The 22,122-nt window shown below is 38.7% G+C and overlaps 3 protein-coding genes across 4 annotated transcripts in view; 2 read left to right on the plus strand and 1 right to left on the minus strand.

Annotated features, from left to right (window-relative positions):
• The window catches only part of LOC122892483, a 41,352-nt gene extending 36,693 nt beyond the window's left edge, over positions 1-4,659 (plus strand). Inside the window, exon 4 of the mRNA XM_044229122.1 lies at positions 4,525-4,659. Within this exon, the coding sequence (XP_044085057.1) occupies positions 4,525-4,597 (73 nt within the window). The 3' untranslated portion in view covers positions 4,598-4,659. The remainder of the gene's footprint in view (positions 1-4,524) is intronic.
• LOC122892552 lies at positions 4,633-5,776 on the minus strand. Its single transcript, XM_044229243.1, has 2 exons — positions 5,674-5,776; positions 4,633-5,285 (listed from the first exon to the last, which is right to left on the minus strand). The coding sequence occupies exons 1-2, from the start codon at positions 5,774-5,776 to the stop codon at positions 4,633-4,635; spliced, it is 756 nt and encodes a 251-aa protein (XP_044085178.1).
• The window catches only part of RNF145 (ring finger protein 145), a 55,264-nt gene continuing 38,386 nt past the window's right edge, over positions 5,245-22,122 (plus strand). Inside the window, exons 1-4 of one of the 2 annotated variants that reach the window (XM_044230396.1) lie at positions 5,245-5,312; positions 7,216-7,250; positions 11,152-11,354; positions 20,263-20,371. In XM_044230396.1, the coding sequence (XP_044086331.1) occupies positions 11,171-11,354; positions 20,263-20,371 (293 nt within the window). In that variant the 5' untranslated portion in view covers positions 5,245-5,312; positions 7,216-7,250; positions 11,152-11,170. The remainder of the gene's footprint in view (positions 5,313-7,215; positions 7,251-11,151; positions 11,355-20,262; positions 20,372-22,122) is intronic. The other variant, XM_044230404.1, reaches the window with a different exon arrangement.

Here is a 22,122-nt window from a genome sequence, read left to right on the forward strand (position 1 = left end):
GCAGCACACAATTTTGTATTACTACCCATCTCAATCTCCATCAGAATCAATACAAAGAATGTGTCTGGGTTAGGATAGAGGTACAGCAGCAGAGCTCAAATCTGAAAATAACAACAACATACATTTTCTGCCCTGGTGATGTTAGTGATTCAAAACAGTGACAAGCACTCAGGTTGACTAAAAGGAAAGCTGGTTTGTGTAAGGCGTAGCAACTTGAAATGAGCAAAACTTAACTGGATCTTGGTTAGGACAAAAGTTAACCTTTAACAGGTATTTCAGGGAGAGCTGTGGTAGATAAGTAGTTAAAAGTAGTAGGAAATTAGTAAAAGATTAGGGAATTCTAATTCATTTTTTTAGGTGTGGTAAGGTCATTTGTTAATATTGGAGAAAGCTGTTATTTTTAGAAGAGGCAAGCTGGAGTATTAAGGGGTACGGTGTGATGTCTGCAACTTACTCTCAAATAGCTTAACAAACAACACACACATACAGATAAAGCAAATATTCAAAACTAACAATTGTAGCATCTAGATGGTGAGTATATGAATGTTGATTGCAATTTTAAATTTGCAATTTGAAACTCTTCAAGATAACAAGTTGCGGCAATAAAAAAAGTTTGGGGGAAAATCTGAAAAATCCAAACCAAACAAAAATAGGACCTGTTTCTGTATATTTTTTTCTTCCCGTAGTCTCAGGCATTAGGTCTACAGGAGGTAGAAAAAGACAAATTTATTTCGTCATTAAAACAGCATAAGGGCGCCTGGGTGGCTCAGTGGGTTAAAGCTTCTGCCTTCGGCTCAGGGCATGATCCCAGGTCCTGGGATGGAGCCCCACATCGGACTCTTTGCTCGGCAGGGAGCCTGCTTCCCCCTCTCTCTGCCTGTCTGTCTGCCTACTTGTGATCTCTGTCTGTCAAATAAATAAATAAAATCTTTAAGAAAAAAACCCAACAACAGGGGCGCCTGGGTGGCTCAGTGGGTTAAGCCGCTGCCTTCGGCTCAGGTCATGATCTCAGGGTCCTGGGATCGAGTCCCGCATCGGGCTCTCTGCTCGGCAGGGAGCCTGCTTCCCTCTCTCTCTCTCTGCCTGCCTCTCTGTCTACTTGTGATTTCTCTCTGTCAAATTAATAAATAAAATCTTTAAAAAAAAAAAAAAGAAAAAAAACCCAACAATAGTGTAAGTTCTATTGCTTTTCCAGTTGTCTATGGAAAGTATTTATTTAGCATCAACTGTTAGTTAGCATTTCTTACTGTTAATAGGGAGTTATTTTATCTCTATCTGATTTTATTACAGAATAAATGTCGCCAACCAGATGCCAAAGACAGAGGGAGCCACTAATAACATATATTGAGGGCTTATTTTGTGCTAGGAATATTAGCATACATTGTTTTATTTTTTATTGTAATCCTGTGAAATAGTCATTATCCCTGTTTTACAGATGACACATGGAAGTGTTTGTAAATTATGAACACTTGGCATAACACTTGGGTCCCATGTCTAACAGGTAGGGGTATATGAATCTAAGAGTAAATCTCTCCTCATACACTGCTGGTGGGAATGTCAAGTGGAGCAGCCGCTTTGGAGACTAAACAGTTCCTCAAAAAGTAAAACATAGAGTTACCATATGAGCAAGTAATGCAGTTCTACTCCTAAGTATATATCTAAGACAAATGAAAATAGGTGTCTGCACAGAAACTAGTACATGAATGTTTATAGCAGCATTATTCGTAAGAGCCAAACTGTGGAACCACCCAAATGTCGATCAACTGATGAATGGCTAGACTAAATGTGATATAGCCATACAAAGGAATGTTACTTGGCAATAAAAAGAAATTGAATAATTATACAGGCTACAACATGGATGGACCTTGAAAACATGTTGCTAAGCGAAATAAGGCAGACACAAAAGACCACATCTTGTATGACTTAATTTATACGAAATGTCTGGAATAGAAGGATTAGTAGGTGCCTAAGGCTGGAGAGAAAGGAGGTTAATGTTAAGGGATACATGGGTTTTGGGTTTGTTTTTGTTTTTGTTTTTTTTTTGGAAGGGGGGGGTGATATAAATAATCTGAAATTGATTGTGATGGTCGCACAGCTCTGTGAATCTATTAAAAACCATTAAGATGCACACTTTAAAAGTGTATTGTATGGCATGTGAATTATATCTTAATTATATGGCAAAAAGAGTTAATTTCCCCTTTACTGAACCATGCTGCTGAAGAAAATACAGTTTTCCTCTTATAACTGACTTTCAAAATCAAACCATGAGGGTAGTCACGTTGAATGAAATTTTTATATTATCATTTAGACTCTTCTGTTCCAGAAAGGTAACTAATTTTGGAATTACATAGAGAAAACCTCAAAGTGCCCAGAGGAATAAAGTGTGGAATAAATGAATAAATAAGTCTCATTTCCCCCATATTTCCAGTGTTGGCTGTCTGAGTTTTTTGGATTTGGGCCCCATTATATGAAGTCTGTTACATGAGCTCTTATTTCTGGATCTAGAAGGCGTAGTGAATTGGCTTTCAGTTATCTGCAGATTTTCAACAGAGGGCAATTTCCATGGGATTATTAGCAATAGTTGGTTTTAAAAGGCATGGAGGAATTAGTCTTTCGGAATGGCTAGGGCTGTAACAAATACGCTCTCTTCCAAACTTTATGCTGACTTCCTTCTCAATGTTGGATACATTTAGTGAACAGGAAGATAACCTTTGGATTCCTGAATGGTCTTCCATTCCACAGTCATAAACATTCCAGTTCTTTCCTTCTAGCCCTGAAGCTAATTCCTTTTATGACTAGGTTGTGGCATTTGGGCATTTTCTTAAGCCTGGCCCCAGGTACATTTTGTTTCTGACCTTTGCTGTTTTGGGTGCATTTGGGTGCCTCTAGAAAGTACTTTCTACACTGTGACTGCTTTTCATTTGAGCAGTCTTCTCTACAGCCCCACCCCCAGTTTTTCTCTCTGCTTTTTTCCTTTTTAGTTTGATTTGGTTACCTGCATCTGGCAATGGAGAGCTTTTCCCAAAACTGGATTAGCAGCAATATAATAGCAGTAACCCTTTCATTACCAGAGTAATTGTCTTTACTTGTTTTGAACTTTAGCATTTATAGGCAGCTGCTATAAAATTCAAAGGTGAAAAAAACATGTGACTTTTTCCTGCTTTTACAAGTCCAGAGTACTTATTAGTGAGGGTTATAGGACTTTGAAGCCATTTTTTTCCTCTTAAAAAAGGAAATGTGAGAGCTGAGGTAAACTTTTCCTCCATTTAAACAAAGCATACAAATCTGGTAACTATACTAAAGGAATATTTTAAAGATTCTGCAATTTACCCTAAAAGTATAAATAAATTCAATTAGAATTTAAGGTTATGTAGACTTTGACTTCTTTGTAATCAGTTTCTTGCCTTACATTTTCTTGCCTGAGGCAATAGTAAAGTTGTTAAAATGGGAAGGAAACCAAGGAATAAGGCTTTGCTATCTTGGGCAGTTTTCTAGTCTAGTCATTAGTCATGTGGCCTCTGTAATTTCTTACTTACTGGGGTACATATAAAGAGACTCATAAAACTGCCCCTCTAGGGTGTAGTAGCAGGTTTGATTATTCTAAAGTAGTCTAAGGCACCAGGATGGAAGGTATCTATAGAGAGTTATGAACACACTTCCCAGAAATTTTAAAGCTTCATTTCTATAGAGCTATCAGACTAGTGGAAGTTCTCTGAATATGATTGATGCTTCCAGAGTTACATTTGCTAAATGTAGAGCTTGGTTTTACAATTTTAGTAAGATACAAAGGTTGTGAAGAATTGGGAAGTTTAACATTTTAAAACACAGGACAGAGACATGAATTTCCAAGGAGGGACCCCAATGCAGAAATCTAGATTAAAGTACATTAATGTCTCTAGTAACATGCAGAAGTTGAGGTTTCACAATTTCAGGATGATCCAATATAGTGGCAACCTTTTACCTACTACTGGGTGTGTATGTTCTGTGTACAGAAGTCTCTGCCAACATCAAAGGCCAGACTAGTTTCTAGTAGCGACTGGCTCTCCAGGAACTAACTGAAGACTCAGCAAGGAACAGTGTAGGGTTTTATTTTGTTTGTTTGTTTTTTTCCGGGGAGAGGGGGTTAGGTGGGGGTGAGGAATTTGTGGAGAGTCGGTGAGGTCCTAGAAAAATTGGGGAATAAGGAGTCCTGGCAAAGCTCAGAAGGCTAGCAACATCCTTGTTTTGTTCTGTGCATGCACAACGTGCTTTAGGGCTTTGTTTTGGGAAGTGGGGAACAGTTTCTGCCCTTAAAGATATGCTGACATTTAAATTAAGGTAGGCATGCTGGTCAGTGGGGCCCTAGGGAAGGGGTGTATACACGGATCTGTTTTGATCCTTGAAACAAAAGAAATACTATTTAATTTCATACTACAGTTAATTTCTTTGAACAAATTCTTTAAACCAAGGGGCGGAAATTTAAAATTAAAGATCGTGAACATTTACAATTCATTTATTCATGCATCCACTCACTTAATTCAACAGAGGCTCATTCTGTGCTAGGCATTGCCGAGCCATCACAGACTTGGTCCCTGACGCCATGGAGTTGACAGTCTAGCCCAGTCAGTGAGGGAGTTAAAAAGAATTCTGGTATCATTGGTACTGCGGTTGCACCGAGTGAAGATCAGCCCCTCCAATTCTCCCACGTGGTCCCGGCAGGTGAGTGTGGGTGTGAGCGCGTGTGGCTGCCGGTGTTTGAGGAGTGTGAGAGCACACGTGTGTCAGAATGGCGCGTGTCACAGTGCGCGTGCAGGTGTTGGCGTGGTATGCGTCTCCATAGCTGCCTGAGCCCCGCGGCTTGGGCCGCTGGAGGCGTGTGTCTCCCGCCCACGTACTGGGGGCGGCACGGGAACCACCCGGCCGGGGCGATTGTGAGTGAGCGCGGGCGCGCGCGGGGTCAGGGGGAGGGGCGCGGCGGTGCGCGCAGGCGCAGAGCGCGAGAGCGGGCAGCGGCCGCCGCAGAGCGCCGGGGGCGGGAGGAGCGAGCGCAGTAGGCCATGGCTGCCACCGGCTGCTGAGGGGCTCGGCCCGCGAGCGCCTGTCGCCGCGGACGATGGTGACCGCACGGGTCGGGCCGCTGCCGCCGCCGCTGCCGCCGCCTCCCAAGACGCTGCAACCAAGGCCCGGCGCGGAAGAACCGCCGCTGTGAGCCGCGCCGTCCCGGCCCCCGCCGCCCGAGGAGAACGGGAGGGCGGGCGAGAGAGCCGGGGAGTTGCGGAGCCCGCCTGCCCGCCGGCGGCGCCGCCCTGCGGGGAGGGAGGCCACAGCCCGAGGTGACCGAGCCGTCCGCCCCGGCCGGCCTCTTCTTATCCCGGCGCGTCCCCGCCCCCCGCCCTTCGCACATCCTCCCTTCTCCCCTCCCCCACCCCTTTGCCGGCTCCTTCCTCTTCTCCCCCTTCGCCCCTTCCTTGGTTCACCTCCCTCCTTCTTCCCAGCTTCGGCGGCGTCCCCATCCCCTTTTCACCCGTTGCGTCCCCTCCCTCTCGTCTGTCCTCCCGCGGACCTCTCCCCCGCCCCCCGCTCTTTCCGACTTTGCCTTCCCCTCGCGGGGCCCCGCACTAGAGCCCCCTCCCCAGCTTTCGGTCCTTGTGCGCCGCCTTCCCAGCTACCCACCCTCCTGAACACATCCCTCACCTACCGCGGCGTTCCTAAGATGCTCTCTCTCTGAGCTCTGATCCGTCGCCTCCCCAGGACCCCATTTCGAGGCCTTTTCTAAGCCCCTTCCTGAGCTACCCATTTCCTAGCTGCGCCTTTCCAGTTCCTTTTCTCCAGTTCCACTCCCAACTTTACGTCTTAGGCGTCTTTGTCCACTTTGCTTCCAAGCTTCCCTCCCATTTTTCTTTAGACTTATCCTTCTTTGGTCTATTCAGCCTCCTCCTTTCTCTTTTTATGCGGTCTGAGGTTGTTTGGGAGTTCGGAAAGGCCTGCCAAGCCATTCGAATGGGGGCCCATTTGCTTTGCATCCCATCTGTCAACCCTATTTTACCGTGAGAGCGCTCCTTATCCTTTCCTTTTTGTCCCCATCGCTTCCTCTCTCGCCTGCCATCCCTTCCTTCTCCACCTTATTCCTGTTCTGCTTTTTCCACTCAAGACCCTTGTCCTCCCTTTAGGAATGAGTCCCCTAGCTACTCGGCGATGATGAACTTCGCCCGCGTCTGTGTTTGCAAGCTTTTTGATGCGTGGCGCCGCGGAGCCAGCACCCTTGGCCAGACGAAGGGAGCTCCCTGGCACGGGCCTCTCTACTGGCGGAGTTTTTGCGAACGTAATCCCCTAGCCCCGCGGCGGCAGCGGCCCTGCTGCTGCGCTGCCTGCTTTGCAGCGAGCTGGGCTGGGGTTACTATAGTTCAAACGCCGCTGAGATCAGCAGGCAGGGCGCGGGAAGGGGGGTGGGGAGACGGGGGAGGAGGTGCGGGGAGAGAGGAAGGGGGCTTTGCAATGAGAAGGCATCAAAGATTAATGGATGGCTTTGCATCGCAGTCTGCAGTAAACAGGAAACTAGTTGGAAAGGAAAGGAGAGGACTGTGTGTCTTTATTTTTTTAAATACGGACTGTGCCGTTCTGCTGAATCTTGAATCGTGCCCAAAGGATGAGCTGTCGGTGCTGCAGTCGTGACCCAGGCTGAGCGCCCAATGGCAGAGATAGCAGTTTTTATTCCCTGTCTGGCCTCTTAAGAATTGAAAGATGGTCCGGTTATTCAGAGTGGACTTAATATTTTTGCCACTTTGCAGATACCGAGAAACCACTGAATTGCTAGTAGTTTATGTGGAAATCAGGTACATACAAAGTTAGCTGGCAATAGTGTGGGAGTGGGGAGGACCAGCTATATTTAACACATGTGCCAATGCTTATGTAAGACGTGGCGTTCTCCTCCCGGGTATCTCTTTGGGGCTGAGTTTACTTAAGATTTTAGCCTCTAGTTTTGCCCTCTAACATTTTCAGGGCTTATCGTCCTAACATATGGACAGTTAGAAAACCTTTCTTGAGATGGGTTTTAGCGATCGTAGAATTTTTTTTTCATTGGATGGATAAAGAAAAAATGATGATTTTTTTTTCTTTTGATGGGAGAAAAAGGTGTAGAAACTTCCAATCTTAAATTTTCTATTGTACTGAATTTAAAATTGGATCATACAGCTTTCTTATATTTGCTTTTTTCTTTTTCTTTTTTTTTTTTTTAAGGAGTTTATCTAGGAGATGTGAATATCCTCTTTTTGGTAAGATCGAATTTTCTGTTTCTCTTTCTTAACATAATTCTTCAACAGACAGGCTATGACTTTAAAAATGTACATTTTCCGAATTGTTCAGGATGATTTGTTTGATTTCTTCATATTCAAAACCAAAACGCAGTGTTTTTAGGAAGTGTAGAATGAGACTCCTGTGTTTCTTAACCCACAGATATGAATGGTGAACTGTGCAATGTTATACTTGCACAGGACATTACTGTGTAAGTGGTGATTGCTGCTTCCAAGCCTGGGAAAGTCATTTAGGGAAATCATTGTGGTCCTGATTTTGGTTAGCATTTGTTGAGTCTTTTTTTGCTGTTTTTGGAAAGGATTTTTTTTTTTTTAAAAGCTGTCCCATTGTGTAAACCATTTTTAAGTTTGTCACATTTAGTTTATATTATTTGCTGAGATGTTGTTTTGGCATATTACTTTCCCAGTTCTTAAAACATGTAAGGAGAAAATATAAAAATCTTTCATGGAGGAGAAAATTTGTGTGACTGTACAGGGCAGGAAATAGCTTATATATTTGGCTATAGGACTATCAGGGCTTTAAATTTTCTTTGCATTCAGTTCCTCTCTTATTTTTAAGGGTTATCTAGTATTGTTTTGATTTTAAGAGAAATTTAAGCTCCTTCTGACTTGGAATATGCTCATTAGTTCTGAGAATAAGTTTCAGAAAAAAATAAATTAGGCTTGAACCAAACATCATAGAAGTACAATCTTTTTTTACCCCAGGAGGGAAATCTCCATTTTTTCCTTCATGCTTCTAATAGAGTGGCTTGGCAAATGTGGATGATTTCAGTGATTTTATTTTATTTATTTATTTTTAAAAAGATTTATTTATTGAGAGAGGGAAAAGGGGCAGAAGAAGAGGAAGAGAGAATCCCAAGCAGACTTCCTACTGAGTGGGGAGCCCCAGTGGGAGGACCATGCTGGGCTGGATCTCAGAACACTGACATCATGACTTGAGCTAAAATTAAGAGTCAGATACATAACCAACTCGGCCACTCAAGCACCCGATTTCAGTAATTTTAAACAAGATACACGTTTCCATGTTTTGTTTAGATGTTAATTTAGTGTGGGGTGCTGGAGTGTAGTATGTGGTATTTATTTGTGATGGTGATCAACATATCATGTGGCCCTTAACTTCAGAAAGGCTCAAAATTATAAAGTTCAGAGGGGAATTTTTTATTTTAATTTTTTAATTTTTAAAATTTTTTTGGTCTTTACACAGCTTTTATGGGTAGCATTTTAGATTATTTATTTATTTATTTATTTATTTATTTTAAAGTAAGCTCAACATCTGTGCTGGGCTTGAACTCATGACCCTGGAATCAAGACCTGAGTTGACATCCTGTTGGATGCTTAACTGACTGAGCCTCCCAGGTGCCCTTTATGGGTAGTGTTTTAGATTTGGTTTTCCATATATTGAATTTGTTTCTCCCGTGTCCATATACAGGGCCAGCTTGCCAATGACTTGCTAAAATGTCACTTACATACAGAAATAAATGAAATGTTTAATGAGCAGTAGAGTTGTTATTAAGTGGGCATATTTCTATCCAAGGTCCTCCTTAATTCAGACATTTGAGTCTTGGATATACTATACAGTAGAATTTGGGGATTATTCTCCAGTATTCTTCGGTAATGAGAGCTTTAGGAATTCAAAATTTTCTTTTTATTCTATTTGTGAGGCAGGAATGGTGATAATTGAGAGGGGACTTACCCTCTGCTAATGGCCCTCTTGTAATAGAGATGATCTTGTATAAGAATTAGGGAGCTTCCCCCGCCTTGTTCAGATCTTGATTTGTGATACAGGAGTGGTTATTTTTTAATTTTTTTTTTCCTTTCCCCTTTTGAGAGCTATAGCAAATGGTGAAAGTGGGTATATTTAAAAAAAGAAAAACATTAAAAAAGAGAGAAGGCTCCAAGTCAGATGAAATAAATACAGACTGCAAGTATTAACTCAGTAGTAGTCCCTACAAAACCAGTAGTGATTAATATTGGATTCTAGAATATGGGAAGAGTTACTTTTCCATTATAATATAAAGCCTCTCAGTGATGTTACTATCTCAGTCTATGATGATTTTCACACATGCCTGGTGGTTTGTGAGAAAAATCTGTTGTTTGTGTACTTTGAAATAAACCTAACTGAGTTATCTGTTTGACCACCTGAGTAAGTAGCTATGTTCTGTGTGTTTTGTCATCTAGATAGCTTAGATATATTAACACTTTTTACAAAGGAATTTCTATTTTTGAAGCCCAGTAATGGATATTCTACAACATTTGGCAAACAGAAAAAGAAGGGAATAAAAATCACCGTAGCCCTACTATTGAAAGGATGTTAATGTGATACTTTGGTGTATTTCTTCTAAAAAAAAAAAAATTTTTTTTTTTTTTTTTTAGTAATATCATGAACTTTGAGAAGTTGAGGTTCCCAAATGCTGTAATTTGCAATAAATGTTGATTAGAGTTTTTATTTTTCAGTGATTTTTTTCCTGTTAGGATACAACATTCAGTTTTGACTCTCACAATATTTTTTTCTTATGTAGGAAAATTATTAAAGTGGTCTTGTTCATTTAAAGTAATCAGAATTTAGTTTATGAAAATGTTTATTTTGCATTCTTGGATATATCACTTTTGAGTAATGGGAATGATAAATGATCACTCACTGATCAGTACACTCAATTAGTTTTTCAGTGAATGAAGAACTTATAATGGTTTGTTGAACTTTTTTTTTAACTGAGCTAGGAAGCTATGAAAATTAGGGGGTAAAATGGAAATACTGACAAATATTTAACCATAGCATAGCAATCTGTCACTGTAATTTTCTTCAGAAATAAATGTTTTCATTTGTCCTGTAATGTCTGAAATTACTGCCAAAGCCGGAAATTTTAGCTCTGTCAGCAAAATACTTAAAAGGATACTTTCAGAGCCAACAATCCAGAATTATCATTACTCTTAAAATTGTCTTTAACCCACTTCTGTTTGCCTTAGTCTCATAATTCCTTGGATTGATTTAAAGCTCTGTCTTATAAAGGAATGTTGCACAGAATTGTCCTTTAAATAATGGATTGTCCTAGATATCTTTCATTACCTTTCTGCCTCCCCACCCCACTTTTTAAATTTTTTTAAAAATTCTACTCCTACAACTCATCAATAGCTGAGCAAAAATAGGGCTACAGACTCCAAAGCCTGACTTATTCCATGTGCCAGCATATCTCTGAATCACAGGAAGAATTTGATGAGCATTGTTTCCCCACTTTGAAGGCAGATTATGGGAATTTCAGATGGAGATTTTAACTTTAATATTGAAGGAAACAATATTGCCAACTATGTTGTCTTTACCTGTATCATGAGTTCTCTGAATTATACCTATGTCATGTAAATTCAGTACTTCAGTTTTAGTTATAATACAGCAAAGGATAGACTGAGATAACTGCAAACTAAATATGTAATCATCAAATTTTTATTGAATCTTGGGCTTTTTCATATAATAACCACTTAAAATTTGCTTTTTTTTATATAGCTACATAAATCTCAGTTTTTTAAAGAGCTACATAAATCTCAGTTTTATAGGAGTGAATTTTTTCTTTCAAGTTAATTGGACAAACGCTATAGTATTATTAGGGTGTTTTATTGCTAGTGCCCAGAGTTAAAGTTAAGCTTTTTAAAAATAAATTTTGAGGCCTTAACACTTAAACAGATGGGAAGACCTAAAAGAGTCCATGTGAAAACACAATACAAGGCTTATTTTATGGATACCTGGAAGTAGTAGATGTGATTAAGAGTTTTATACGCTGTATAGTATGTGACAATCCATTAGATTCGTAAGAGGGTATCTAAAAGCTATTTGAAGTGACTTATTTTTGTATATTATGTCTCCTGAATTTAGGTCTGCTCCAAGAAAAAACATGGCTGCAAAGGAAAAACTGGAAGCAGTGTTAAATGTGGCCCTGAGGGTGCCAAGCATCATGCTGTTGGATGTCCTGTACAGATGGGATGTCAGCTCTTTCTTCCAGCAGATCCAAAGAAGTAGCCTCAGTAATAATCCTCTTTTCCAGTATAAGTATTTGGCTCTTAATATGCATTATGTAGGTAAGTGTCTATATTACCTTTACTTTTCTTTTTTATTTGTTTGCTTGTTTATTTTTTTTAGAAAGAGGGAGCATGCATGGGGTTGTGGGGAGCAGAAGGAGAAGGAAAGAGAATCTTAACTAGGCTCCATACTCAGCACAGGGCTCCATCTCACAACCCTGAGATTGTGACCTGAGCCAAAATCAGGAGTCGGACACTTAGCCGACTGAGCCACCAGTCACCCCTGCATGACCTTTCCTAATATTTTAGTGAGCATTCTGATTTATGTCTATATAGGTTTTAAAATTAGAGTAAAACGAAATTTGTTTACGTTGAGATGACAGTGATACAGTCATTGATGAATGATTAGGAATCTTGTTTGTAGTATAATTTGTTTTACCATTGCATATGAGTTATTAAGGGTAGAAGAAAACAGACAGTGTTGGATTTATTTTACTGGATGAAGCTAGAAGGCAAAAAGAAACATTTTAGATTTTAATATGATGAAATGTAAATAATGAGAACTACCTTTTAGGCATTTGGCCTGTTCTGATTTGTCTGTTTTGGGTTTTGTTAGTACTTCAGAGCTTTTTAAATGTAACTTTCTTTATTGTCCCAGAACATTAACATCAGTTGAACACAAGGCATTTATTTCAGTTAAACGAAATGTTGGAAATAACATAATATTTTTTAAAAAATATTCCTTGGAATATAATTGATGTGATTTGGAGTTAGTAGTAAAAGCAATATTGAGAGGTTAAAGAAGTTAAAGTCAAGAAAGTACAGGCAGGAGGGGCACCTGCTTGGTTAGTCAGTAGAGCATGTGACTCTTGATCTCAGGGTTGTGAGTTGGAGCTCCTCCCCCTTGGGTGCAGAGATTACTTAAAAAAAAAAAATCTTAGAAAAAAGAAATACAGGCAGGAAACATAAAAATTCATCTAGAATGAAAGTCCAGATTTTTAATTTTTAGGTTAGTTTTTCATTTATATGTAATGATAGCAATAATATATTTTATTTTGACATTGCTGTTGTAGAACCAATGATGCGGTTTGTGTGATGTACTATAGTGGCTTAATAATATTTTTATTATTAGAATTGCCCACGCAGATATATGTTTTATAAAATTGTGAAGGGTTTGTCCTGTTTCTGTGAGATTTATATTTATGTATAGAAGGACTTTTAGGGTTCCAGATCTTAGTCCTGAAACTCCCTTATACCTCTAAGAGATTTCCAAGTAAGCCATTGTGGGAAAAAGTGTGGTATAGTAGAAAAGGCAGTGCACTAGAAGCAGAACATCTGGGTACAATAAATTCTTCTCTCTTAGGTAGCACTACCTTGGGAAATTCTTTGAAATGTGAAGGTTCTTTTATGCTGCAAAACACTATAATTCTCAGCCCTTTATTAAATGCTTTGTATGTTAGCCAATTTATGGAAAATAATTCCAGTCTGTTATAGAAGAACAATTGGGTACTACTTGGCTTAGATTTTTAGCTTAATCAGCAAAGTAATTCACACTGTGGTTTTAAAAAATGTGCTTATCACATTCATTATTTCTGAATAGATTGAAATATTTATTTTAAAAACAGCTGCCTAATAACCAGAAACATTAATTTTAGCAATTGAATGGGTTATCGTACATTAAAGTTCATACTCTGGCTTATAACTTTGGGAACTCAACTGAGCCTTCTTAAATACACTTATTACATGCTGTGGTAGAATAAGTTCAGTGATTACATGAGTAGACATTTTCAGCTTGAACAGTTTTTTGGTTAGAGTAACTTCTGTGTCAGAGTATTTAGGTAGTTACATAATGTTCCAGTTTACTAGATTTCACCCTTAAATACATTTTTAAAATTCTTTTTTTTTTTTTAAGATTTTATTTATTTATTTGACAGAGAGAGATCACAAGTAGGCAGAGAGGCAGGCAGAGAGAGAGAGAGAGGGAAGCAGGCTCCCTGCTGAGCAGGGAGCCCGATGCGGGACTCGATCCCAGGACCCTGAGATCATGACCTGAGCCGAAGGCAGTGGCTTAACCCACTGAGCCACCCAGGCGCCCACATTTTTAAAATTCTTTTTCATAAAAATTAGTAATGTGCTTATACATTTATGTTAGAAAAAAATCAAAACATAAAAAGTGTTGAGTGAAAATTGTGTTCCTCCTTATCTCTGGTCATCATCCGCTAAGTTTTCTGAGCCCAAGCAAGTAGCTATTTTTATTTCCTTGTGAAAAATTCTAGAGATCTTTTTATGTACATATGTCAATATAAAGATATTGGTAAATATAAATATGTAGCAATAAATGTATGTATGTCTTTTTGTATAGATGACAGGATAATATACACTGTTCTTGACCCGTTGTTTAACTTAATGATGTATCACAGAACCATTACTACTGCTTATATTATATTTCATATTCATGAAATAAAGCTTTGTACTCTGTTTTTATGTTGACTCTTTCTATTATGCCAAATTTAAGGTTCTGATTAAATGTTAAGGCCTCATTCTCCCCCCAGCCCTCCAGTTCTGTTTCTTAGTGGCATAGTATCCTTGTATGGTTATATCATAATTCATTGAACTAATTATTCTTTTTTGCTCTTTCATTTAATGTTGTACTAAATAATTTTATATAGCTATAATTTTGATAGGTGCAAATATAGCCTTGAGATAAATTACTAGAAGTGAAGTTTCTGGGTGAAAGAGTAGACACATTTGTAATATTGACTGATACTGCTCTCCATAGGGTTATACTGTTTTGTACCTATAACAGACAGTGGTTGAGAGTTCCTGTAGTTTTATATCCTTATCGAAACAGTGGTATCAAACTCTTACATTTGGTTACTCCAGTAGGTGAAAAATGGGTGTGTTCTCACTAGTTTTTATTTGTATTTCTCTTAGTATGAGAGAGATTATATTTATCCACATGTTTAAGAAAAATGTGTGAGAGTTGTCGGTTTATGCCCTTTGTTCATTTTTCTATGGGATTTTAGCTCATCCCCCCTTTTTTCCTCAAAGACACAGGCAGCGCTTTATATAGCTCAAGCTGAAAAGAGACATGGCACCAACAGAGAGTAGTTAAGCTGGCCTTCTCTGGATTTTAACTTTTTCTTGCTGATTTGTGGGAGTTTGGTATACATTAGGGAAATTAGCCCTTTGAATTGAAATTATCGGGTTGAATTTCAATTTGGGTTGAAATTATTTTTTCCAGTGTTGGTTGTCTTGATTTTTGGTTTATGATACATATTTTTTTAATGTGGTCGAATTTTTTTTTAATTTCTTTTTTTGTAACTTGGAATTTTGACTCAGTTACTAGAAAAGACTTCTTTATCATGTTATATTCCGTTATTTTTGTTTCATTATTTACATCTTCTCTTCACTTAGGATTTTATCTGCATGTATATTGTGTTACAGGTAACATTTTTTTCCTCAGATAACTATCTGGTAGTCTCCATGTATTTATTAAGTAGTTCAACTTTTCCTGACCGATTATTATATATTAAATTGTCATATCTATTTGGTTTCATTTTTGAATATTTTTTTCTTGTTCTTTCAGTGTGTGGTCTTACTGAATACCTAGACTATTTTATTGTCTGGACTTAGTCCCTTTGTTGTTCAGAGTTTTTCTGACACTCTTTGCTATGTGAACTTCAGAATTACTTAGTCGAAGTTAGGATGAAGAGATAGCTTAAAGATGCTAACTCTACTCTGTGTATGAACATAGAGAGCCTCCCTATGTTCCAGATTTCTTTTGAGCCTTCTGGAGTGTTTTAAAGTTTTCATAATAGAGGTCTTTGGCATTTATTGTTAAGTTCATTCCTAGATATTTTATTTATTTTTTTTTATTGCAGTTGTGACTTTTCCTTTTCCCCTTTTTATATCCTTTGTTATTAAGAGCTTAAAAATCAAGATGGGGTGTGGTTAAAAGTTCATGTTTATGGAATATAATTGTACCTTCAAATTGAGAAGCTTTCCAGTGTGAGTTATGAGAATAGCAAAAAGAAGTGATTGTTTAAATATAATTGGTGGAATGTTAATTATTGAATTGTATTGCAAAGTGTAGGATATAAAAAGGGAAACAGAAATAATGTTGAAATGTATTAGGTATTACACTTAATTTGGTGGGTAGTGATGGTCAGCGAAGGATTTAAAGCAGGTGAACCGCATTTTAAGAAGAGTGATTAGTGTTGTACAGACTGCTGGTTTGGGGGTGGGGATGGGGGGGCAAGTGGAGAAACCAGAGGTAAGAAGACCAGTTAAGGGGCGCCTGGGTTGTTCAGTGGGTTGGGCCTCTGCCTTTGCTCGGGGTCATGATCCCAGAAGAGTACTGCATAGGGCTCTCTGCTCAGTGGGGGACCTGCTTCCCACTCCCCCTCTGCCTGCTTCTCTCCATACTTGTGATCTTTCTCTCTCTGTCAAATAAATAAAAATAAAATCTTAAAAAAAAAAAAAAAAGAAGAAGAAGAACAGTTAAGATTTTAGGCAAGAGGTAATGAGAGCCAGAATTAGCCTTGTTGAAGTTGGAAGGGAAAACGTGGGTATGAGAATAATTCCACTGAAACTGCAATCACTGATGTGATTAGTGACTAACCTAAAATGTAAAACTGGAGCTTTATTTGTGTCCTTATTCTGCAGACCCTCCCATGTTTATGAAGTTGTTGACTACTTCCTCAGAACAGTGTTTCTGTTTTCTAACTTTCTGACCATTCCTTCTGACTCTCTTGGTTTTCTCTTTAGACTTCTTAAGTGTTGATAGGGCCCAGACTTTGTGTTTAATTTTCATCTTTTGTTGTGTGTGTGATCTCACATAGTTTGGGCTGTAAATCTCTATGTCCACTTTCCATTGCTTTTTTGACCACCTAGTATGTTAGTGTTCCTCCACTATTATCCAGTGGTACCCAGTTTTTACCTCTACTATGCTGCATTCTACAAATCCTTGTGTTAGTTTACCTTCTTAACTAGATTGTGAGCTCCTTTAAGGTAGGAATGGGGTGGTTTGTTATCTCAGTATTCCTAGCACCTAGCTAGTGCCTGGTACTGAATGGATTTCTAACTACTGTTAGTCATCTTCACCTAAATATTCTGTAGATGCTTGAGTTTATGGTCACTGAACTCATCATCTTTACTTCAAACCTCCTCCTCCTTCTGTGTCTCCTGTCTTTTTTTTTTTTTTTAAAGATTTTATTTATTTTATTTGACAGAGATTACAAGTAGGCAGAGAGGCAGGCAGAGAGAGAGGAGGAAGCAGGCTCCCTGCTGAGCAGAGAGTCAGATGCGGGGCTAGATCCCAGGACCCTGGGATCATGACCTGAGCCGAAGGCAGAGGCTTTAACCCACTGAGCCACCCAGGCGCCCCTGTGTCTCCTGTCTTAATAGCAAAGCTGCCCTCTTGATTACTACCCAAGCTAAAACATCAGAATCATCTTCACTTCCTTGTTTTCGACCACTCACCCACAGATCTCCACTAAGACTTATTTAAATATCTTATAGCTGACCCTACCAACTCCATACCAAAGTTGCTGATTTATTTCAGGTCCTCAGTTTTTTTCCTCACTACTAAAATCATCCATAAATAGCAGAAATTCATACATGGTGTTAGAAACATTAATTAATGTTACTTTAGGTAGGTCATCATTTTTAAGTGCTGCTGGTCTTGGGTTTTAATTGTAAATTACTGTTGCATTAGCTTCATCATTATCAGTAGAGTTTGTTGAAGAGTGACTAGTGATGCATATTTGTGTCAGCTGTAGTTTTGGCATTTATTTTTCAAGTAGCTAGATTACATACATGTTGTAGTTCATATAACTAATTCATATTCTTGGTTTAGCAGAATTCATCATTGCTTAAGAAACTCCTCGTGTGATATATTTTGTTGTTATCACAGTTATTTTTCCACTGGAATACGAAATGGGGGTATAGGTGAGGCATAGCATTTTTGTTGTTTTGGTTTTTGTCTTTTTTTTTTTTTAAGATTTTATTTATTTATTTATTTGAAAGAGAGTGAATGAGAGATCATGAGAGGGGGGTGGGTCAGAGGGAAAAGCAGACCCCCTGCTGATCAGGGAGTCAGATGTGGGACTGAATCCTGGGATTCCTGGATCCTGATCTGAGCCTAAGGCAGTGGCTTAACCAATTGAGCCACCCAGGTGCCCTGTTTTTTGTATTCTTACCTCACCTATAGTGTATCCAAAGGATCTGAGAACTGATGGCCTAGTCTGCACTCCTTTATTATTGTGTACGTTACTGAAGTGTTAGTCACCAGTTCTGTTAGATCATCTGCCAGTACTTTTTTATTTTATTTACATGAAACTCTAGTGTAACCTACAGAGTTAATTGTTTTCTGAAAATATCCTTTATTTTTTTAATGGTTTTCATGCCTGCTATTCTCTTTTCCAAGAATGCTGCTGCTTTTTCTTAGCCTGGTAAAGATCCATTCACCCTTCTAGGTCCAGGTCATACTTAATCATTTAATCAACCACAGCCCTTCTAATATTTGTTTATTGTAACACACTTCTGTTCATGTTTATTTTTGCACTAGACTATGATTACTTTATTCTTTGATCTTCCATGTCTAGGAATGTATATGGGTCATACTTTACATGTAATAATTGGTTGAGTGACTGGATAATTGAAAGATTGAATAAATCAATATGTTCGGTCTAGAGGATCTTTTTTTTTCTCTTAAGATTTTATTTATTTATTTGACAGAGATGACAAGTAGGCAGAGGGGCAGTCAGAGAGAGAGGGGGAAGCAGGCTCCCTGTTCAGCAGAGAGCCTGATGCAGGGCTTGATCCCAGGACCCTGGGATTATGACATGAGCAGGAGGCAGAGGCTTTAACCCACTGAGCCCCCCAAGCGTCCCATGTCCAGAGGATTTTTTATGAGATGTGCGTGAGAAGGGAAAGATAAGAATATCTGGAAAGGAAAATGATAGTTCATTAAAAGAAAATTTAAGGAGAGATTCATGTAGTAGATTGAATCCTTCAGCTACAACCACTGAACATGCTTGCTTAATGTAAGAAACATCCTTTTAAATACCTCTGAAGTCCTTTGAGATAGGGATTAACAAAATAAATTGGAAAAATTATTTTAGGAAATTAAAAGCAAATAGAAATACCTATCTCTAATTTCTGTTGGATTGTTCTTAAAGTTTGGATGTGCAAGAAATCTGAATTCTACCTCTTTAGTCTCCAGCATATTGCTCCTGTTTCCGTAGCTTTAAGCATGATTGATTTCTTAGCTTTAAGTATGAGAGGAGCACTGGGTACTGAGAAGAGATAACCATGCCCTAATAAAGACTCATTAATAAGTAGAAAACAGTTAGAGAAGATTAGACTGGAACCAGATGTCCTAAGACCTAAAGTGTCAGACTGAAAAGTTAAGAATTTTTGAAGGTTTTTAGAACAAGAGAGTTGTCTAGACAAAAGGGTTGGTTTTGTACTTAAATGCAGGATGAATGAGGATGGAAAGAAATTTCAAGAAGAATGGCAGTTGGTACACTGCCTATTACAGAGAGCACTGGGTAGGGCATAGGGACTGGAAAGGATGGGTGACACGAGAGACTTATGGGGAAGACTTGGTGGTGACGGAAAAGATAACTTGGGTTTGAGTCTGCGTGAATGGGATTTAGGAGAAAAAGAGGCTGAGCTAGCCTGTTGAGGGAGGAGGGGGGAGCTCAGTTTGTACATGTATGTGAGAACATTTAAGTGGTATATGTCTGGCATCATGAGATATGAGATGTCTTAGAATAAGAAATGATGCCTTTTTGTGTGTGTGTACTAGGTAGGTTCTCAGTAACTGTTGATAACATACATTTGGAACAGTATATTTGAAGCAACAACATAAATTCTTTGAGTTAGATACTTTTTGGAGAGAAAAGCTGTTGTTCAGGGAATAAATCTCCTGTGTTCATTTGGGGGAGTAAAAAGAAAGTGGAGGGGAGAATTTGGAGGTTTAAAGAAAATCCAAGGAGCCAGTTTTGAGGGTGGCTGCTTGAGGTGCTGGGACAAGGATAAGCAGGATGTTTTAGATTTGACAAGTAAGCAGTTGACTGCTGAGGTTTTTTAGAGTGGACGTTAGTAAGCAGGGCTCTGTAGAGTTTGTAGGTTGTAGAGAATAAAGAGGGAATAGTGGATGGCTAGGAAATGGAAGCACTAGTAAAGATAGTTTATAACATTGTCTGTGGAATGAGAATAGGTAAAAGAAAAAGGAAAAATCAGCACGAAGAGAACTTTTTCTTCAAGATTGGAGGAAGAGCATTATACATCCATTGAAAAGAGAGGTGAGCATTGGTGTCAGGGAGAAGGAAGATGTAGGAGATAGGGGGTGTTTAGGAGTTGGAAAAGTAAGACCTTGAGTCAGGTGGAAGAGCAGCATTAGGGACATTAAGGACAGTTCTTCCTCTGGACTAGAGAATAAGAGAATTGATACAGAACAAATAGGAAGGGTAGATCATGAGAGAAGTCCTTTTGTACCTTTTGTGTTGTTTTGATTATAAAGTAGAATAATCTACAAAAAATGAAAAATGCTTTATTATTTTTTTATTTTTTAAAATTTTATTTATTTATTTATTTGACAGAGAGAGATCACAAGTAGGCAGAGAGGCAAGCAGAGAGGGGGGGGGAAGCAGGCTCCCTGCTGAGCAGAGAGCCTGATGTGGGACTCGATCCCAGGACCCTGAGATCATGACCTGAGCCGAAGGCAGCAGCTTAACCCACTGAGCCACCCAGGCGCCCAAAAATGTTTTATTTTCAACAGATAATCCATAGCGGTTTTTACTGTATTAAACTTATTTTGGTAGTGAAGTAAAAAACTCAAAGTTGTTGAAACCTAATTGTAAAATAATTTACTTCAAGCTCTTTTTTTAGTGTGATTAATTGGGAGACTAAATTAGAATCATATTTTATTTATAATCTCTTTTTATTTCTGTTCCAGGATATATTTTAAGTGTTGTGCTATTAACCTTGCCCAGGCAGCATCTGGTTCAGCTTTACCTATATTTTTTGACTGCCCTGCTCCTCTATGCTGGGCATCAAATCTCCAGGTAAGAACGTGATCTCATTTTTGAAATGTATGACTGAATTTAAAGTTTTTCATTACTGAAAACATAGGTTCCATGAACACTGTTAAGAAGCTACAGCTTTGCTAAGTATCCCAAACTGTTTTTTTAGTATTTGTTTCCTAAATAAATATTTTTGTATTGAATTAATACCTGGGGTTATGCTTCAAATTTTATTTCTGCTTTTAAAAAACGATCTTAACATGAAGTAAGCTTTGAGATTATGTTTACAGAGATACTTATGAGCTTTTCTAAATTCCCTAAGAAAAGAATTTATAAAGACAAGCTGTAGAACATTTGAGCAATTATGGACTTGATTACTTTCACCATTTTAGGAAGGCAGTTTATGCTGCTTGAGAATCGTTGCAACCATGTATATAGTGGATTTATATAAATTATTTGGTGAGGTTCATGGTATAGCCCAGATGTTCTGCAACTTTTAATACTGTGTTAGCTTAGGTCTGCTAGTCCTAATTTTTAAGACTGTGGTCTGCTAGGGAAAATGAGCTTCCTCATTTGGAACAGAGTGTTAAAATACAGGGAAACTAAAAGCCATACAGTAAATATAATGGGCAGAAATAAATTTGCTGGGTATAATTTCTTTTCTTTTCTTTTCTTTTTTTTAAAGAGAGTGCACGTGTAAAATGTGGGGGGAGGGGAGAGGGAGAAAATCTTAAGCAGACTCCACAGCCAGTGCAGTGTCCCATGCAGAACTTGATCTCACAACCCTGAGATCATAACCTTAGTCAAAATCAAGAGTCAGACACTCAACTGACTGAGCCATCCAGACACTTCTAATTTTTTTATCTTGTTTGAAATGTATAACCATAATGAAATATACTCCCAGTCCTAAAAAGAATGATGGTTATTTTGCATATTTAACAAGATGTAGCTGTCTGGAGGTCTGAAAAACAGATTTTGGTGTGGACTTGAAAATCTTTTTTTTTTTTTTCCATTTATTTATTTTCAGATGGACTTGAAAATCTTAAAATAGCATTTTTATATTACTAGAATTGAATGGTTGATGTAGAAACTGTATTTACTCTCCGATTATAAAATAACACTGTTCACTATAGGTGACTTGGGAAATACAGAAATTTAAAGGCAGTTATAGTCAATTGAAATTACACCACCCAGAGACAGACCTGTTAAAATTTTGGCATTTCCTTCCAATTATTTTTAATATCTTCCAGGTTTTACCACTTTCATGGATATGAAAGAGTGAAAATAATAAAAGTCACTGACTCTCGTCTCTTGTTGTTCAAGTAGGACCTTCATCCTCCTTAATACTTACCCAGTTATTTCTCAGAAGCGCCAAAGTGCTCTGTAGAAACTCAGTCGTCTCACATTCCATTCCTCTCTTCCTGTCTGGTCAATTTCCTCTACTCAAAATGGTACTGGAAGGTGGTGTTTTGCTCACTGACATCTGCTGTTTTGCCCAGGGTATGTCCTCAGGTGTCAAAGTTGCAAAATCTGGAGCTACCAGGGTAGTGCTACATTTCTTACAATCCTAACAGTGCTTCAACTGAGCTGCGTTTTACCCTAAAGTGAAGACAGGAGTTTTCTAATTTTGTGTCCCATGAGTATGTCTTTGTGTCTTGGACTCCTTCATGGGAACATGAAGTAGATTTGTAGCATCTTTTTCCACATAGCTTAGAGTAGGAGTCCAGGGGCTAGTACTAACACAGACAACATGATGTCCTTCCCATTGCAGCACCACCAGCCCCAAACCCTAC

The sequence above is a fragment of the Neovison vison genome, chromosome 1, assembly GCF_020171115.1.
Source record: "Neovison vison isolate M4711 chromosome 1, ASM_NN_V1, whole genome shotgun sequence".
Taxonomy (NCBI): Eukaryota; Metazoa; Chordata; class Mammalia; order Carnivora; family Mustelidae; genus Neogale; species Neogale vison.